The 17,730-nt window shown below is 45.5% G+C and overlaps 1 protein-coding gene across 10 annotated transcripts in view; it reads right to left on the reverse strand.

Annotated features, from left to right (window-relative positions):
* Positions 1–139: 139 nt before the first annotated feature.
* The window catches only part of ep300a (E1A binding protein p300 a), a 57,526-nt gene continuing 39,935 nt past the window's right edge, over positions 140–17,730 (reverse strand). For 4 of the 10 annotated variants that reach the window (XM_034106823.1, XM_034106828.1, XM_034106827.1 and 1 more), the window contains 11 exons: positions 17,391–17,447; positions 17,209–17,286; positions 14,919–14,986; positions 12,498–12,648; positions 10,838–10,984; positions 10,282–10,395; positions 9,736–9,901; positions 6,733–6,906; positions 6,479–6,640; positions 5,251–5,547; positions 140–5,057 (listed from right to left, as the gene is read on the reverse strand). In XM_034106823.1, coding sequence (XP_033962714.1) covers positions 1,947–5,057; positions 5,251–5,547; positions 6,479–6,640; positions 6,733–6,906; positions 9,736–9,901; positions 10,282–10,395; positions 10,838–10,984; positions 12,498–12,648; positions 14,919–14,986; positions 17,209–17,286; positions 17,391–17,447 — 4,525 coding nt within the window. In that variant the 3' untranslated portion in view covers positions 140–1,946. The remainder of the gene's footprint in view (positions 5,058–5,250; positions 5,548–6,478; positions 6,641–6,732; positions 6,907–9,735; positions 9,902–10,281; positions 10,396–10,837; positions 10,985–12,497; positions 12,649–14,918; positions 14,987–17,208; positions 17,287–17,390; positions 17,448–17,730) is intronic. The other 6 variants (XM_034106831.1, XM_034106829.1, XM_034106826.1 and 3 more) reach the window with 3 other exon arrangements.

Genomic DNA, 17,730 nt, shown 5'->3' on the forward strand with positions numbered 1-17,730 from the left:
ATTCCCCGGTCACTTATTGAGAGAGTAGTAACATAGCATATATGAAGAGTAAAGAAGGTCTTCCTGGTTGAACTTGCGCTGAGCTTCAGTTCTCAAATATCTCAAATATATAAATGTGAAAGAGGAGTCAACAACGGTGTATTTTTCCAATGGTACAAACATACTTTATTGTACAATTAATTTATTGGCAAAAAAACAATCAGACCACCAAAATAACTTAGAAAAAAGGAAACTAATGAAAATGGAGCAACAGTTATTTTTGCTTTCTCTCAGCGAGCACCAAAAAATTGTTAACAAAAAAAGAAAAAGTGGTCAAAGTTTTTCCATTTGTAATACTAAAAACAAATATTTAAATAAGTCTTATTTCCAGTCTCTGTTGAGCAGAAGAAGAAGTGATTGAAAAGAGAAGGTATTTGTTCAGTTGCCATCGGGTTTGTACAGTGATTCAGTATGTTTACAACTATATCAGGAGATTCTCCGCGGGGGGTCTGCAGTGTCGTGTTGCATCACCATTACATCTTCAATACAAAACAAAAACATTGTTTTTATCTAATAATTCCTGTAGCTTCAAGTTTTATTTCCAAAAAAATAAAATTAAATAATATATCTATATATAAAAAAGACAGTTTTTCCTTGTTTTCTTACAAAATAAGTCTCAAGATATATTGCCACCTGGTTCGGATGCCCCCCCCCCCCCCTCTTATATACCAGCAAGCCCAACCTTTTGTGAGAAAAATAGTGAGCTTCAGTCCATAAAAAGCTAAATTTAAACTCTTTTTTCCGGTCTCCACCTGCGTGAGATTGTTCAGGTGTGTTTGCAATAACCCCTCCCTCCCAAAAACCTTGTCAAAAATACACAGAAAAAGGCGCTTGTGACCTTCAACACCCTTCAACAACTGTACCTGCTTACAAAATCATCTCAATGCTGTACAGTAGCTCAGGAGTTTTTGTGTTTTTATACAGATACAGCAAATATCCAAACAAGAAAGGGGGGACAAGCAGCAGAAAAATAATCCCTCTGCTTATACGGCTTTTAAAAGTATGTACAGGCGTGTATTTTTTTTACATTTCAATTTCACTTTCATTACAAAAACAGTATCTAAGTCCACCGTTTTCTGTACAACATTGAATTAGCGGGGATGTAAAGAAGGGGAACTGTTTGTGAGGGTACAGGCAGGCTTCTCCATGTCACAGTTTATAAACAAGGCTGTAAATATATATGTACATAAACGTCGTCCAGCTTTAAAACGGGCTCCTCCTCCCTTTCAGGATTAAAAGGGACATTCAGAGGAGGAAGTGGTGCGAGGAGGATTTGTTTGCAGAAAAATACCACCCCCCAAAAAACACTGCTGAGGTTTCTAATTTATAAACCCTGAAACAAAACGCATCTAACTCCCCTCCCTTTATCATATAAAATAAAGTCTATATGTGTGTTGTACAGAATAAGGATTTCTGTAACAGAAGATATGTCATCGAGAAGGGAGGAAACATAATAGATTCAGAAATAAAATATACTCTGCAAAATACAATTATGGGTATTTGAGGAAGGGGGGGGGGAAGGTACATCGTGTCACTCACTGTTAATTCTTCGCCACATTTAAAATCTTAAAAATATTCATAAAAAGGCAAAAAATCCCCAAAAATATCGACTTAATAAGGAAGAAATATCTTCAACCTGAAAACACTGCCGCCCCCCCCCCCCCCTTTGTACACAATTGGCAAAAATATATATAGATATATATTAACAGCAATAACTTACCATTGTTTTTAATTTATTCATTTATTGACTTCTAAAGATTTATCTCCCATAGGAAGGCAGTTCTTATTTATTATACATCACAAAAATATTTAAATAAAAAATAAAAACTTCAACAAAAAAGAAAGTCCCGCCTCGCTCTCCATATCGCGGCAGTTTCTTTAAAAATCAGAGACGGAGAGCGACGAGGCTACATCAGATCCAAACTGCTGTGGTTAATGTTCGTCGTTTGCAGATCCGGGTTATTATTATTATTGTTGTTGTTGTTTCCCCCTAACATGTCCGACTGCATCCCCGTCATCCCGCTCAGTTGAGACATGATATTGTTTTGCTCCGAGCTGAACTGATCCGGAGGAAGCGGGGGATTCTGCGGCGGCGCCATGTTTTGATGATGCTGCGCGATGAGATGAGGGGAGGAGCCTGTTTGCGGGGGGTTGCGATGCGGCGACGGTTGCGGTTGCGGGGGTTGCGAAGATGCCGGCTGCATGCGGGGGGACGGGCTGGATCGAGGCGGTTGCGATTGAGGCCTCGGCGACGGTTGCGGAGATCGAACCGCTGCACCCAAACCGCCCTGAGCCTGAAGGTGGGGCCGCGGAGACTGAACCATCTGTTGTTGTTGTGGGCTCATTGGGCTGCTGTGTTGCCCCGGAGACCCCCCGCTGAGATGCTGCTGCTGCTGCTGCTGCTGGAGGAGGAGCCTCTGGTGGATGTTCTGGTGGAGCATGCTCTGGGTGGTCTGTCCTCCACCTGAAACTCCACTTTGACCTCCACCTCCATCCTGACTCATTGAGTTCTGCTGCTGCTGCTGCTGCTGCTGTTGTTGTTGTTGTTGTTGTTGTTGTTGTTGTTGTTGTTGTTGCTGTTGTTGTTGTTGAAGCTGCATCTGGTGCTGGAGCCGCTGCTGGATCGCCGCAGCAACCTGAGACATGTTGTTAGTGTAGCTCTGCTGCTGTGGGCTGGGCACTGTGGCCCCCCCACCCGGCTGCTGGGGGGGGGCGGGGGCTCCACCTCCAGGCTGTGGTGCAGCAGAGGGGGGGGGCAGACCTGAGCCCGGCTGCATGAAGCCCTGCGGGCCCTGCTGAGGCTGGAACTGCCCGTGGTTCCCCATCTGTTGCTGTTGTTGTAGCTGTTGTTGTTGCTGCTGTTGTTGCTGCTGTTGTTGTTGTTGTTGAAGAAGTTGCCTCCTCATCAGCAGCTCTCTGAACTGTGGATTCATGTTGCCGATGTTTCCCGGTTGCCCTGGTTGTTGTGGTTGCATCACAGCTCCCTGTTGTTGTTGTTGTTGTTGTTGTTGTTGCTGCTGCTGTAATGCAGCCATTTGCTGTTGCTGTAGCTTCCCAGGTAGCATGGGGCGTTGCTGCTGCTGCTGCTGTTGTTGTTGCTGTTGTTGTTGTTGTTGCTGCTGCTGTAGCTGCTGAAGCTGAGCCATGGTGGGCATATTCCCCCCTGCCGCTGCCCCCCCCTGAGCCATGTTAACCCCCGCCTGGTTCACGCTAACCTGCTGCTGCTGCCCGTCCACTCCCACACCAGGCAGGACTCCAGGGAACCTCGCCCCTCCCCCAGGACCCCCCTGCTGTGGTGGACCCCCCTGTGGAGCCCCCCCCCCACCGGGCCCCCCCCCAGGACCCCCCTGGTACCTGGCTGCTCTCTGACGGATGAAAGCGGCCATGAGGGTGGGGTTTGAGCGCAGGATGTTGAGCACCTGCTGCTGTTGGAGAGGGGAGCTGGGGGAGCGCAGGGTCCTCAGGAGATCCTGCAGCGCGGCCTGAGGGAGGTTCCCCGACGCAGCCGCCGCTACAATCGAGTTCTGGACCCCTGCTGAGACCCCCGAGACCCCCGAAGCTCCCCCCATCACCTGCATCAGCCCTCGAGCCCCTTGCTGCTGACTCATGGCCTGCTGAGGGATTCCTGCCTGCTGCTGCTGCTGCATGTGACCCATCATCCTCTGCTGGGGGCTCATGTTGGGAGGTGCGCCCCCCCCCCACTGCTGCGGCCCCCCTCCCTGCTGTTGCACCTGAGGAGGCAGCAGCTGAGTCTGGGGGGGGCCGCCCTGCTGCTGCTGCTGCTGAAGCCCCGCTAACATGCCCTGCTGCTCCAACATAGTCCTGCCGACGACTCCCTGATTCTGGGGGGGCATGCCCTGTGCCCCAATGTGGGGGGACATGCCCATCTGAACCTGAGGGGTCTGGTGGTGCGGGTGTTGGGGCATCAGACCCCCCCCCTGGCCCATGCCTCGTATCTGAGCCTGAGCCTGAGCCATCTGTCTCTGGGTCTCTGCGAGCCGCTGGATCTTCAGCGCCGTCTCCACAGCAGCCAGAGGGGGCCCCTGCTGCTGGTTCTGCCCCGGCATGATGGTTTGTTGTTGTTGTTGTTGTTGTTGTTGTTGTTGTTGCTGTTGTTGTTGCTGTTGCTGGGGAGGGGTGGATCCTGGTTTTCCTAGAGACTGGTGTAAAGGTGACGCTCCTGCGGGTCTGGGGTTGTACGGAGGAAGAACCCCCTGGTGCTGCTGGACGTTTGGAGCCTGGATTTGAGGCACCATTTGCTGCTGAGGGGAGTTCATCATCCCGCCTCCGACTCCCACAGGCTGATACTGATGGAGGTGATGCTGAGGCCCACCTTGTTGCTGCCCCATCCCTCCCATGCCTCCCATGCCTCCCATGGCTCCCATCCCCCCCATGCCTCCCTGCTGCTGGGGGAGAGCGGGCATGTTCCCATGTGTCGGGGTCTGAGGTGTCGGCGGCTGCGTCCCCCCCACAGAAGTCGGTGTTCCCGGCGCCGTGGATCCGTTGTTTGCGCTGGGAGAAGGTAATCCATTTCCTCCCGGAGCTCCGCCTCCTCCGGACTGTCCGACCCTCTGCATGCTCGCCATCCTCCTCCTCAACATCTGCGCCTGCTGGAGCCGGTGCTGCAGCTGCTGCTGGCGGAGCTTGTGCTTGATGTTGAGACAGAAGGGAACCGGACACTTGTTCTCCTGGCAGTGTTTGGCGTGGTAGCAGCACAGCGCGATCAGCTGCTTGCAGATGGGACAGCCGCCGTTGGTTTTCCTCTTGCAGCTCTTGGTGTGCTGCACCACGCGCTTCATCTTCTGGCAGGACGGCAGCGAGCAGTTGGCGTTGCGGCACTGGCAGGCGTGGACCAGCGACTGGATGCAGCGCTGGATGCTGAGGCGCCGCGAGTCTCCGGGGCTCTGAGTCGCCGCGGCCGACGAGTTGCTGCTCTCGTCGTCCAGACCCAGGCCCAGCTTCTCCATCTTGTGCACGTGGCCCTTGGTGTTGTAGCAGGTGATGCACAGGTCGTAGTCCTGAGAGGGAACACACGGGACAGGGAAGGTTAGCGATCTGAAGGATGTTAACATAACACATCTGGAAAACATCCAACATTTATTTTTGGTATTAGTTGTTACCAGATTACAAATATCCAGTATATTAGCAAAGTTATGAATGATGCTTCTACCCCTTATGTTCAACCCTGAAATTAAGACCCAGCCAAGCTACCTTTCCCAAACTGACCTCGCAGACGGTGCAGTGGAAGCGCGTCTCCACGTGGTGTTTGCACTCGTTGCAGGTGTATACGAAGCGGTCCTGGCTCTGGTTGTGCAGCTCCACCAGCATGCACATGGAGCTCCACATGGACCTACGCAGCGAGCTGAACTCCAGATGTTTGTCCCGGGCCAACGTGAGGAAAGCATCGCGGCCGTCCATCAGGTCGCAGGCCATCAGGGGGTCGGGGTCGGTGATGGGGGGCAGGGAGTTCGACATGGGGGCTGCGATGAGCCGAATCACGAAGAACACCTGGGGGAAAAGAGGGCAAGTTTATATATCTTTCTTGTTGATGTAGAAGAGACGTGAAGAAGAGGGGACACATGTTGATGTAGAATAGACATGAAGAAGAGGGGACACATGTTGATGTAGAAGAGACATGAAGAAGAGAGGACACATGTTGATGTAGAATAGACATGGAGAAGAGGGGACACATGCTGATGTAGAAGAGACATGAAGAAGAGGGGACACATGTTGATGTAGAAGAGACGTGAAGAAGAGGGGACACATGTTGATGTAGAAGAGACATGAAGAAGAGGGGACACGTGTTGATGTAGAAGAGACGTGAAGAAGAGGGGACACGTGTTGATGTAGAAGAGACATGCAGAAGAGGGGACACATGTTGATGTAGAAGAGACATGCAGAAGAGGGGACACATGTTGATGTAGAGGAGACATGGAGAAGAGGGGACACATGTTGATGTAGAAGAGACATGAAGAAGAGGGGACACATGTTGAAGTAGAAGAGACATGAAGAAGAGGGGACACATGTTGATTTAGAAGAGACATGAAGAAGAGGGGACACATGTTGATGTAGAAGAGACGTGAAGAAGAGGGGACACATGTTGATGTAGAAGAGACATGAAGAAGAGGGGACACATGTTGATGTAGAAGAGACGTGAAGAAGAGGGGACACATGTTGATGTAGAGGAGACATGGAGAAGAGGGGACACATGTTGATGTAGAAGAGACATGAAGAAGAGGGGACACATGTTGAAGTAGAAGAGACATGAAGAAGAGGGGACACATGTTGATTTAGAAGAGACATGAAGAAGAGGGGACACATGTTGAAGTAGAAGAGACGTGAAGAAGAGGGGACACATGTTGATGTAGAAGAGACATGAAGAAGTGGATTTTTCTTGACCGGTGTCCTTTAAAGGCGTTGGAATGTCCTCCAGACTCACCTCCTTGTGTTTCTCCATGGTGGCGTAGAGTTTCTGCGAGAGGTCGTTGGACACGTTGGGCATCCCCGGCTTCTTCTTATTGGCTCGGCTCAGACTGCTCTTGTTCTTACTCGTCTTCTTGTTGTTCTTCTTCTTTGCGTTTTTACTGTCACCTTTCGTGTCCTGCAAAGAGAGGAGGACAGACGGCTTTATTAACGAGCTCGGGCGGTTTTATTATGATGATTTCTCAACACGGAGTAAAAAAAAATACACACTCTTACATCGATACTCTCGTTGGACGTGCTGTTCTCCTCCCTCTTCCTCTCCTCCTCCTCTTGCTCCAGCTCCTTGATGCTCTCCTCCAGGACGTTGGGCCAGAAGTCGCCCTCAAAGTACGGCAGCTCATTGGCACTCGTCAACCGATCCTCTGTCGCCTGCTTGAACACGTCCTTTAGGGGAGAATTGGAAATAAAGTTAGTGTTTTGCATCGAAATCTACGACCGGTAAAATATGCTGAAGACCGGCAAATCTAAATCTCTCCGGTCAAAGTGTCCGGTCAATATAATTTCACCTTGGCGCAATACCGCATCAGTTGCACAACGTATGTGACAGACAGGAATAGTCAACTCTAAAGTGTCCTGGATGGATTGATTGTGCGGTGATCTGTTGGTAATGCCTCGGGGTTCCGGTGGGCATGTAAACAAAATGCATAATGCTGCGCTATACTTTGTGGCCTCTCCCGGTTGCATAGCGACGCTTATTGTTTAGGTGTCTTTTAATAAGCAGGTCGTCCTATCATTAGCTAGAACTAGCCGGATCTGATCGATATGGACAGAAACGCGAGTCTAGTCTGACGGAGAGAGAGATCAGCTGCTGCTGACGAGTCGACACGCAGCTCTGCATGATCACATGCGGTGAGCGGAGCAACACACACTTCAGGTTAGAATATCACACGCAGCTATTTTAATCACCTCTCAAACTACCGTAACTAGTTATATGTTTAGTTTTACTGTCGGGTCACTCATCACTGATCCGCGAGCTGCATGAGACTGACGGCTGTCAGGAGAGGGAGAGGGCGCTCCGTTCATTATTCCCGTGTTATTCTAAGTTACTGTTCACTTTTGAATAATGTAGTTAATCTACTACGGTGTTTCTCAAACTTTTTCATGCCAAGGACTTAACCAATAAAAAAATACTCGCGGACCACCTAACTCTGCAAATATCCAAAAACACATCGTTTTTTACGAATCGCCTGAAAATGGTACAAACAAGTGGCAACATGTGTGATGAAGGTGTTGCGCTGGGCTATATCATGCAATCAAAAGTGAAACTTAACCTCGCTCCATTGCGGAGATATTCCCACGAGAGTGCGGAAAACTTAAATGTATTTATTTATTTCAAATGTGAAATGTTACCAATATACTCACGGACCACTAGGGGGCGCTCACGGACCACCAGAATCATATCAATTTGTTTTAAAGCTCAATAAATAACAAAGAAGACCTTTGACCGGCACTTTTCTCATTGTGTCCGGAAGATTTAAACTTTAACGGACATGTTGACCGGCGGAAACATATTCTAACGGGAACTCTGGTTTCACCGGAGTTCATGTTTGACCTTTCTACCTGCTGCTCGTCACCGCCTGCATCACTGGGCATGTTTAAGCATCGTCATCTCACTTTCAGCTGCTCTGCTCGTTATTGATCAAACTGATCTATTAGACACTATAATATATATATAATATACTGTCTATCAAATTGTAATGATTGTATCAAATCAAGTTTTATTTATAAAGCACATTTAAAAGCGATTTCTGGTGGAGCCAAAGTGCTGTACATGTAATACAAACAGATTGCTACAATCACAATAAAACAGAAATATAAAAATATAAAACACAGGGAAAAGTCAGGAGTCGCGCTCCGCTCTGACTAGAAGGCCAGGGAGAAGAAGTGAGTCCTTAGTGAGGATTTAAAAACCCCTAGTGTCTGGGCCGACCTCACGTGGAGGGGCAGAGTGTTCCAGAGCCCGGGGCCGGCTGCTGCGAAGGCTCGGTGCCCTCGGGGTTTGAGCCTGGTCTTGGGCACTACCAGCAGCAGCTGCTCAGCGGACCTTAAGGCTGTGGCTGGGGTGTAGCGCTGGAGGAGTTCAGCTATATAGGCCGGAGCCAGCCCATTTAGGGCTTTGAAAACAAATAAAAGGAGTTTCAAATCTATTCGGAAGCGAACTGGAACCAGTGCAGTGAGGCCAGCATTGGGGTGATGTGGTCACGCTTTTTGTGGCCAGTCAGAAGACGTGCAGCTGCGTTTTACTGACGCCGGGTCCATACCCACATACAGAGCATGGATGCATTACTTCATGAATTTTACTTAACAGACTGTACGAGGTTTGTCCATGTTTGTCATACTTTCTGTTATTTTGTTCCTGTATGTTAAGGCCCTGACACACCGAGCCGATGTCTGGCCGCCGATGAGCGTCCTGTCGCCCTACTCAGAATGGTGTGTCCCGCACCGTCGTGTCTTTTCGGCCGTGTCCACACCTTCCGCCTGTCGGCAAACGGCTGTCGCCCAAAGAGTTAACTAGCTAGATTTCACTGTTTCTCGTTATTTCTTTCTCACGCTGCGCCTCCCCTGAAGCTCTCTGGCGCCCCCCCAGGGAGGCGCGCCTCACACTTTGAAAACCGCTGCCTTAAACAAACATTAGAATAAATACAAATCCTGCCTCTCTTTTGAATGATTTACAAGGCTTTACATTTGTCCCAACATATTTAAGTGACCGTCTCTCACTTTATCAACCTGCAAGGACACTTATGGCGCATTTCCACTGCAGCGCGTAGCACGGTTTTTTCTGGCCTTCCAAAAATCGTGGCTCTTCCCGGGCCAACAACCGGGCTGAGTATGCTAAACTAGTGAGTGGCTACAACGAACATATTTGACCGTGATTTAATTGTAACACACGTTTCTAAATGATGCCGAAGTAACAACGTACTGATACCGGTTAGTAAGAACCATGAATTAATGAAAGTCTGCAGACAGACGGCAGAGAAACACCTTTTAAAATGCGTGTTTTCTGAATGGAGATCGGCTAAGCTAACGCAGTATATGCTCCGACCGTCCACACTCACAGCAACGGCCTACACAGACTTCCGGGTTTTAGGACGCGTCACTGTGGCACTCTATTGCAAAGACCTATTTTCTTTGTTGCACGAGTTAAAACATGGCTGTTTAAGGCGTCTAGTGGCTGGACAGATAAACAAGGAAGGAAGCCACGACAATTATTACCTTGTAGTCGTGCACTATCCTCTCCGCCACGGATTTGTCCAGCATCTTCTTGTACCACTCCTGCAGGCGTTTGGGTTTGGGGATCTTCTGGTCCGCGGGGTGACAGTGGAAGATGTAGTCGTCTCCTTCGCTGGGCGGGCAGGCCCAGATGTGCCCAGTGGTGTAGCTGAGGAAAAGAGAGAGGAGACGAAGTTAATTTACAGACTGAAGGAAGCTATAGGAGATGGGAAAAGGTGGAATGAACCCTTTATTTTGTTAAAGTTTCAGCTATTCTGTTTACAGTTCTGTCATCGCATTATTTAATGTGTTGTTTCTTTTGATGTGAAATATTATGTATTTAATTGATTTTGTTTAGTTAATTTACCTTTTTTTCTCTCAAAAGAACCGATAAGATTACCGTTAAAGGACCGGATCGATAAGCGGTATTGATAAATCTTAACGATACCCATCCCTAATAAGATGCACATCAGAAAACGGTACAATGAGAAGGGGAGGGTCTCAATGTTTACTGCTCCCTGTCTTAAGTGTGTGAGCAGCAGCTCTTACCCCAACTTCCGGACGTATTCCAGGTATCCGATGAGGACCTCGTGGTAAACGGCTGTTCTGAGGCCGCGAGGCTGGAAGAAGTGAATGCTGTCCAGGTAGGAGATGTAAACTCGCCTGAGAGAGAGAGAGAGAGAGAGAGAGAGAGAGAGAGAGAGAGAGAGAGAGAGAGAGAGAGGGAGAGAGAGAGAGAGACAGACAGAGAGAGAGACAGACAGAGACAGAGAGAGTGAGAGAGAGGGAGAGCGAGAGAGACAGACAGAGAGAGAGTGAGACAGAGAGAGACAGAGACAGAGAGAAACAGACAGAGAGAGACAGACAGAGACACAGAGAGAGAGAGAGAGAGAGAGAGAAGTATAAAAAAAAGTCACGTCGTTAATATTGTGATGTTGAGGAACACAGATCATGAACAGCATAAAATGCTTTCAAATTATTATTTTTACGAAGGATTAAAATATGAATAACGCTGCAGCTCTGCACTAACGCACATTCTCAAAATATATTGAAGTGACTGTTATTCTGTATATACTGGCTGTTGTGCTTTTATTTAGGTCTTCACCTCTGGTTGGGCTGAGGGCAGTCGGATCCGTACTCCTGGACGTGCATCCCGAAGAAACAAACGTCTATACCGTCGATGTCCTCGAACGCAAAGAGGGCTTTCGTCCGGTAAGGAAACGACTCCGACATCTCTCCGCTGTCCACAAATCTGTAGGCGAGAAACAAGTTATAGATTGGAAAACAGAGAAAGAGAAATACATCTCCGTTTGGAAACCGCTTGAGACAATAATATGCATAATAATAATGTGCAGTAATCAAGTCATCTCATTACAGACTTTATTTTAAGTCTTTCAAAGCTGGTTTAATTACTTTAGGAATCGTTTAACCTTTATTAGAATTATGGCAATTGTATTACTATAATATTTGTATTTCTGTTGTACCTATATGTTACCTTTTACCTCCTTGTGTCTATTAACCTGATAAAATCTTATATTATACCCGTTAACCCCGAGCCCACCCGATGATACTAATATTTCTGGAACGTGTGGAATCTCATCTCGCTAATCGAGATCTTGTTTGTGCAGATACGATAAGTAATGAGGGGATTTAAGCTGTGAGTTCTGTGCTAAGTGCGATAGCATCTTTTTCACTCAGGGCTCATTTAGACGCTTCTTGTGAGACTTGTGTTTTGTTTCGGTAAAAATGGTTCGTATCGTCAGGTAGCTGACTTTCTTCCCGTTAAGTGAGTATGGAACATTAATAGTTTCAGAAATGTTAATGAAGCCCTGAGACACAGTTTCGTGAAAAGAAAAACAGGTTCTTAACAAATAATCTGAGGGGAGTTTCTTGTTTGTGTTTAACTTGTGATGTGTCATTTTGTAAAGCACTTTGAGCGGCACGAGTTATATGAAAAGTGCTATATTAATAATAAAGCTTCATTATTATCATTATATGTGTCTATCATATGAATGTAGGGCTGTTTTTGATGTGGTTAAACATCTAGTTAAATTGTGGAAAGACTAAAAATCAGTGTTTCTATTTGATACGTTAATGTGGTTGTAAGCAAATCAGAGCTTCTGGAGTCTACGGGTATTTTCTCGATTTGTAGATGTCTCCTTAAATCAACTTTTACATGTATTTGTTAGAACATGGCACCCCATGTGTTACATATCAAAATGTTCAGGACAGTCTCTGGTATTGCTAGAAATGCAAGTCACTCGCCTTAGATCAGTGTTTCTCAAGGACCACTTAACCAATAAAAAAACACTCGCGGACCACCTAACTCCACAAATATCCAAAATCACATCGTTTTTCTAGAACAGATTACAAATCGCTTGAAAATGGTACAAACGAGTGGTAACATGTGTGATGAAGGTGTTGCGCTGGGCTATATCATACCATCGAAAGTGAAACTTAAGCTCGCTCCATTGCGGAGATATTCCCGCGAGAGTGCGTACAACTTTAATTTATTAATTGATTTAAAATGTGAAATTGTACCAATATACTCACGGACCACTAGGGGGCGATCACGGGCCACCAGTGGTCCGCGGACCGCACTTTGAGAAGCACTGCCTTAGAGCACTGTGTGATGAGATAATTAGCTCTAAAGCTGAACATTAGACTTTTGGAAATCTTCAAAACTGTGTGAAAACACAAATGTACTCATGGCATCCAATTTTTTGGGCGTTTTAGATTTGGTTTAAATGAGTCTGGTTCTGTACCTGGACTTCATGCCTGGTTTGACCTCCACCACTTTGTCGGAGACGTGAACGACTCGAATATGAACTTCTCCGGCCTCCGTGTAGCAGTGCCTCTTCAGATAGTCGTTCACTCTGTTCTCCAGGTGGCTGCCAAGCTTCGTCTGAGGCAACCCTGCGACGAGAGGAGGAAAGAAATCACTTCACTGATGCTTAAACATGCGGGGAGAAAACAAAGCTACACAAAACCTGATTTGGAAGAGATCAAAGTATGTTTGTGTGTGTGTGTTTGTGTGTGTGTACTTGTGACATTCATTTGGTGATTAGTGACAGGATAATGTGCGACAGAGGTGTAATTTGAATTGGTTCAATGCAGTGTTGTAGTCAAGTCACCAATTCACGAGTCCAAGTCACCCTCGAGTCACCACTCTTCGAGTCCGAGTCCAAGTCACCAAGGGAGAGTCGTAGTCGAGTCCGAGTCCAAGTCCGAGTCACCCAAGGAGTGTCCAAGTCGAGTTCGAGTCCGAGTCATCATTACCTGTGTTCGAGTCCGAGTCCAATTCCGAGTCACTTAAGAAGAGTCCAAGTCAAGTCCGAGTCACAAGTCTTCATGTATTAATCTTCGTGGATATATGTTTTGAAATGTAGCTGCTCCTCTACATTGCTGTTGTCCTGTCTATTGAACTGCTGTGAAGCGAGTTTGGCTACAATTCTTGTAATAGGTACTATACAAATATAAAGCTTATTTCTAATATTCATATTATTATATATAAATAAACTATATTTAAAATGAGTTACCTTTTAGAGAAGTGATTATATTTGTATGCCAATATTTTCCTATGGTAAAGTTTTCGTTTTGCACTTTTATTTTGATAGTAATAAGATCGGGACTCTGATTTAACCCGTAAAAGTTCCTTCAAAATAAGTTTACTGATAAAGATTTATCCCCAGAAAGCACATGGCTACTTAGCATGCAAAATGACGTCATTCTGCATGTTAAGTATGTGCTTTCGTTATCGGCTGAATCTTTATTTATTGATTAGATCACGTTACTCTGATGATAGTGTTCAAGACAGCCTATATGTCTGAACTCGATCCTTAGAGTAATGTGTTACGGATCCTTCTCTTCTATATTGTTTCCACATAACGAGCATTTTGCTCTTTCCCAATGTGGAAGCAGAATGTGTGAAAGCATACAGCACGAGTGTGTGAGGGTGTGTCTGTAGACATCTCTAGACTGGAACAGCGGGGTCCAGTACGTGAACTCGCCATACAGGATAGAGGACATCAGACTCCAGAGAAAATGTGCTCGAGTCCGAGTCCAAGTCGGAGCGTCAATGTACGAGTCGAGTCCGAGTCATCGTGGGGGGGTGGAATTCACGAGTCCGAGTCCAAGTCATCCTGTGCGAGAATTCACGAGTCCAAGTCCGAGTCGCGTCAATCAGTGCGCGAGTCCGAGTCAAGTCACGAGTCCCGAAAATCGGCACTCAAGTCCGACTCGAGTCCGAGTCCAGGACTCGAGTACTCCATCTCTGGTTCAATGTGATACCTCCAAGCATTACAATTGAAATCATGCTAAAATGGTTTAGTATAAAAGCGTTAAACGGCTTTCTTGTTAAAAAAGTTCTATATTTACTCCTTTTTTTTATGAAACAAATTCTCTTAACACTAGAACCGCCAGAGGTCGCTGTATACCTAAAACCGCCAACGGGTCAAATGTACCCGCTATTGATTTTCAAGATACAATGTTCTTTTATTTATCATACAGAACAGTGAGTTTTGATCGCACAGGGATGAAACTTATACCAGTAGAATCTGTGGACTCTCAGCTTTGCATGTGATATAGTTTGTGCAGATAGCATGAAGTATAACATATCGCTACCAGTGCTGATGTAAACGCTTGGTGTTAGACTTGTGTTTTGTTTGGGTACAAATCCGTCTGTCTGTCTATCTCTCTATCGATAAGGAACCGCAGTAGACAAAAGGCGTTGCTATAGCAACACGTCATGTTTACGCTGCATTTTCTATGAGGTAAATATTACCCGCTGGCGGATATAGGTATAAATGGATTTTTTTGTTGGCGATTTTTTCAATCTGACTTCATATTGACCATTATTAATAACAGAGGGTGCTACATAACACACTTTCAGGAAAAGTCACCGACTGGGAGAATTCAATATTTTGTTGAAAAAAAGTGACATACAATCAAAAAACAGCTGCGGGTAAAATTGACCCGTTGGCGGTTCTAGTGTTAAAGCTCACCAGCAAATTAACTGTCATTATCACGGAATATAAAAAGCTGTTTTCCCGATAAAAGCATATTTCTAGCAGCCTCATACAAAAATACCATTACCATGAGAAAATAATAATAAAAAATAATAACAAGAAACTGATTAAATCAAATGTCTAAAAGATGGCCGTTTTATAGACCAGAGCCACACTTACTTTTGGCCGAATACTTGTTCTCCTTCCTCGTCTTGTTAGTCTTCTTTAAGCAGCCATCACATACAAAACTGTGAGGAAAAGCAGAGTTGAGTCGGTGAATTACATATTGAGCTAGCTTCCCAATAGGGATGCTCCGATCGCCAATTTTGGGTCCGATCGCCGGAATCAGTATCGGCCGATGCCGATCCGATCGAGTCGGCGGGGCCTATGGGGATCTTCCATTTAAAAGTGATGTTTAAAACTCTCATTCACTGGCGCTTCCACAAACAACAACCAACATAATTATTACATTCAAATGAAGTACATTATTCAAGTTTACATTAACTTTGGAGAATAACACGGGAGAAACGAGCGGAAGCGCTCTCTTTTCCTCTCTCCCCCTGGCCGTTTCTCAATCTCGAGGATTCTGGCTTCCAAGCCAATATTTCAAGGATGCTACGTCATCGAGTGCCGCTCAAGGACTGTTCCAATCTCCAGCATACTAGGAATTCCACAGAGGCCGCGTCCTTGGTTTGGGGGTAATTTCGAGGCTGCACATGGGTAGACTTCGCATCCTTCAAATCTCCACAATGCTTTGCGCACGGACCAATTTCCCCAAATCTGTGGCGTAAAATGTAAGGCGGGGCATCTCATATGACGCACACTTGCTAGCCTGTTCCACCATTCGTTTTCCGAATGCCAGGAAGGATTCTTGCCTCGCTTCTGAAGCAAGTGACTCGGAAGACATGTGCTACCAAGCAAGCATCCTCACGATTGAGAAACGGCCTCTCTCTCCTGACAGCCGGTCAGTATCTCATGCAGCTCACTGATCCAGTAACGAGTGACCCGACAGTGAAGAATAAATATATGTATAACTAGTCTAGCTTGTTCCAGAGGTAGAACAAATAGCGAAGTGTGTTAGGTCTAACTCTTAGTGTGTGTTTCACTCACCGGTCCATCACAGCGGCAGAGCTGCAAGATTTCTGCTTCACACACGTTGCATACTGTATTTTTTGGACATCTTAAAACACTGCCAGACCGGTGAAGCCATTTTTGGCGAGTTTGTTTTGCCGCGCACGGAGAAAAGTGTCATGTATTTGACGTCATGTTTATGTATCTTTATGGAGAGCAACGATCGAGTGAATATCGGCCGATAGTAGGGCTGCAACAAACGACTAATTTGATAATCAATTAATCTATCGATTAATGAAACGATTAATCGACTATTCGGATTATTACTGTATGCCTTGCACAATTTCTCAAACGCTCTTATTTAGCCATCAACTTTTAGATTTAGCTTGAGGTTGTTTTAGGCATGTGGAAACTAACAATGAAGACAACAAAGATGGCACAACAATTTCCTTCGGGATGAATAAAGTCTTATCTTATCTTATCTTAATTAAAAATACATATATTATTGAATTAACTAAACAAATTGTGAACAGAATTAACATTGCTTTTTATTTAAATTAAATAAATAATATTTCACATCAAAAGAAACAACAATGTTTTAACAAATCGTATTAAATAATCTGAAGACAGAACTGTGAACAGAATAGCTGAAACTTTAACAAAATAAATAACTCAGTTTCCTCTAATCATTAACCCATGTTTGTATAATGTAGTTAACTCCGTGTGTTGCTGCTAGCATACAGAACACCTGACGTGGAAACGTTGCTCGTGGACGGGGCTACAGAGCTGCTAGAAAGACAGTCGAACTCGGTGCATTCCTCCGTCTGGATGTGGAGCACTTTTGCTAAATGTTTAGACAAATTGCTCGTGTTACCGCCCTTACATGCTAAACTCTTATTGCACTATTGGCAAAGAGCATTGTCCACATCGAGACGGGTAAAGTTTAACCACCTTCGAGCGCTTCTCTCCGCCATCTCCTCCGTGTGTGGCTGCATGGAGCAGCTGCGTGTGTGTAACTGCCCCGCCCCCTCGCACACAGACTGGGAGAGAGATTTCGTCTCGATTGGAAAGATCGAAAATACACCATAAACGCATTTTTTTGTCTTTTTGCATGTTAGAAACGAGTTGGCGACACTAAGACTGCGATATAATGTTTTTAGCAATAAAACATGACATATATTTTTTAAATGTCTCCAGTACCGATAAAAAGACCGATAACGTTGGAGCTTATAACACACGTGATGACGTCACCAACTAATCGACGACTGAATTAGTTGGCAACTAATTTGGTCATCGATTGTAATCGATTAAGTCGATTAGTTGTTGCACCCCTAGCCGATAGCATCCCTACTTCCCAATAAACGTTGAGAACGACTGGAATAATGAAGTTGTTTCTCACCCCGAGGGCCAGATGGTTTCATGGTGCAGGACACAGATCTGATGCATCCGGCGGCCGCAGTCCAAACATTCAACCAGCCTGAAAACAGAGACACAAAAATATAAATAAATTCAACTTTAATCTCTGGTTTGATCTTCTTTCCCAGATGCTAATATTTGAGGTTTGGCGAGACGTTGACTTACAGTTCAGGGTCCAGTGTGTCGTTTTTCTTCTTCTCAAACTGCTCCTTGTTAATCGACCTGAAATCAATTAAGAGGGAGGATGAGATGTAGGATAATGAGGGGAAATTGACGATATACAACAAGAACAACTCAGGCTGCACAAGTAGTGTAAAGCTTAATTCATAACATTTGAATTCTACATTTTCAACATTCAAATTCATAGTATATCTATTCATTCATTCATTCTGCTTAAAGACGGTATTTCTGCACGGATTAAGATAAGGTAAAATAATAAGTATTTGACCATTTCCAATAACTCTAGATAGCCGTGAAATACAAAAGTATTGACAAAATAAATGCA

Source organism: Pseudochaenichthys georgianus, chromosome 19, assembly GCF_902827115.2.
Source record: "Pseudochaenichthys georgianus chromosome 19, fPseGeo1.2, whole genome shotgun sequence".
NCBI classification, from domain to species: domain Eukaryota; kingdom Metazoa; phylum Chordata; class Actinopteri; order Perciformes; family Channichthyidae; genus Pseudochaenichthys; species Pseudochaenichthys georgianus.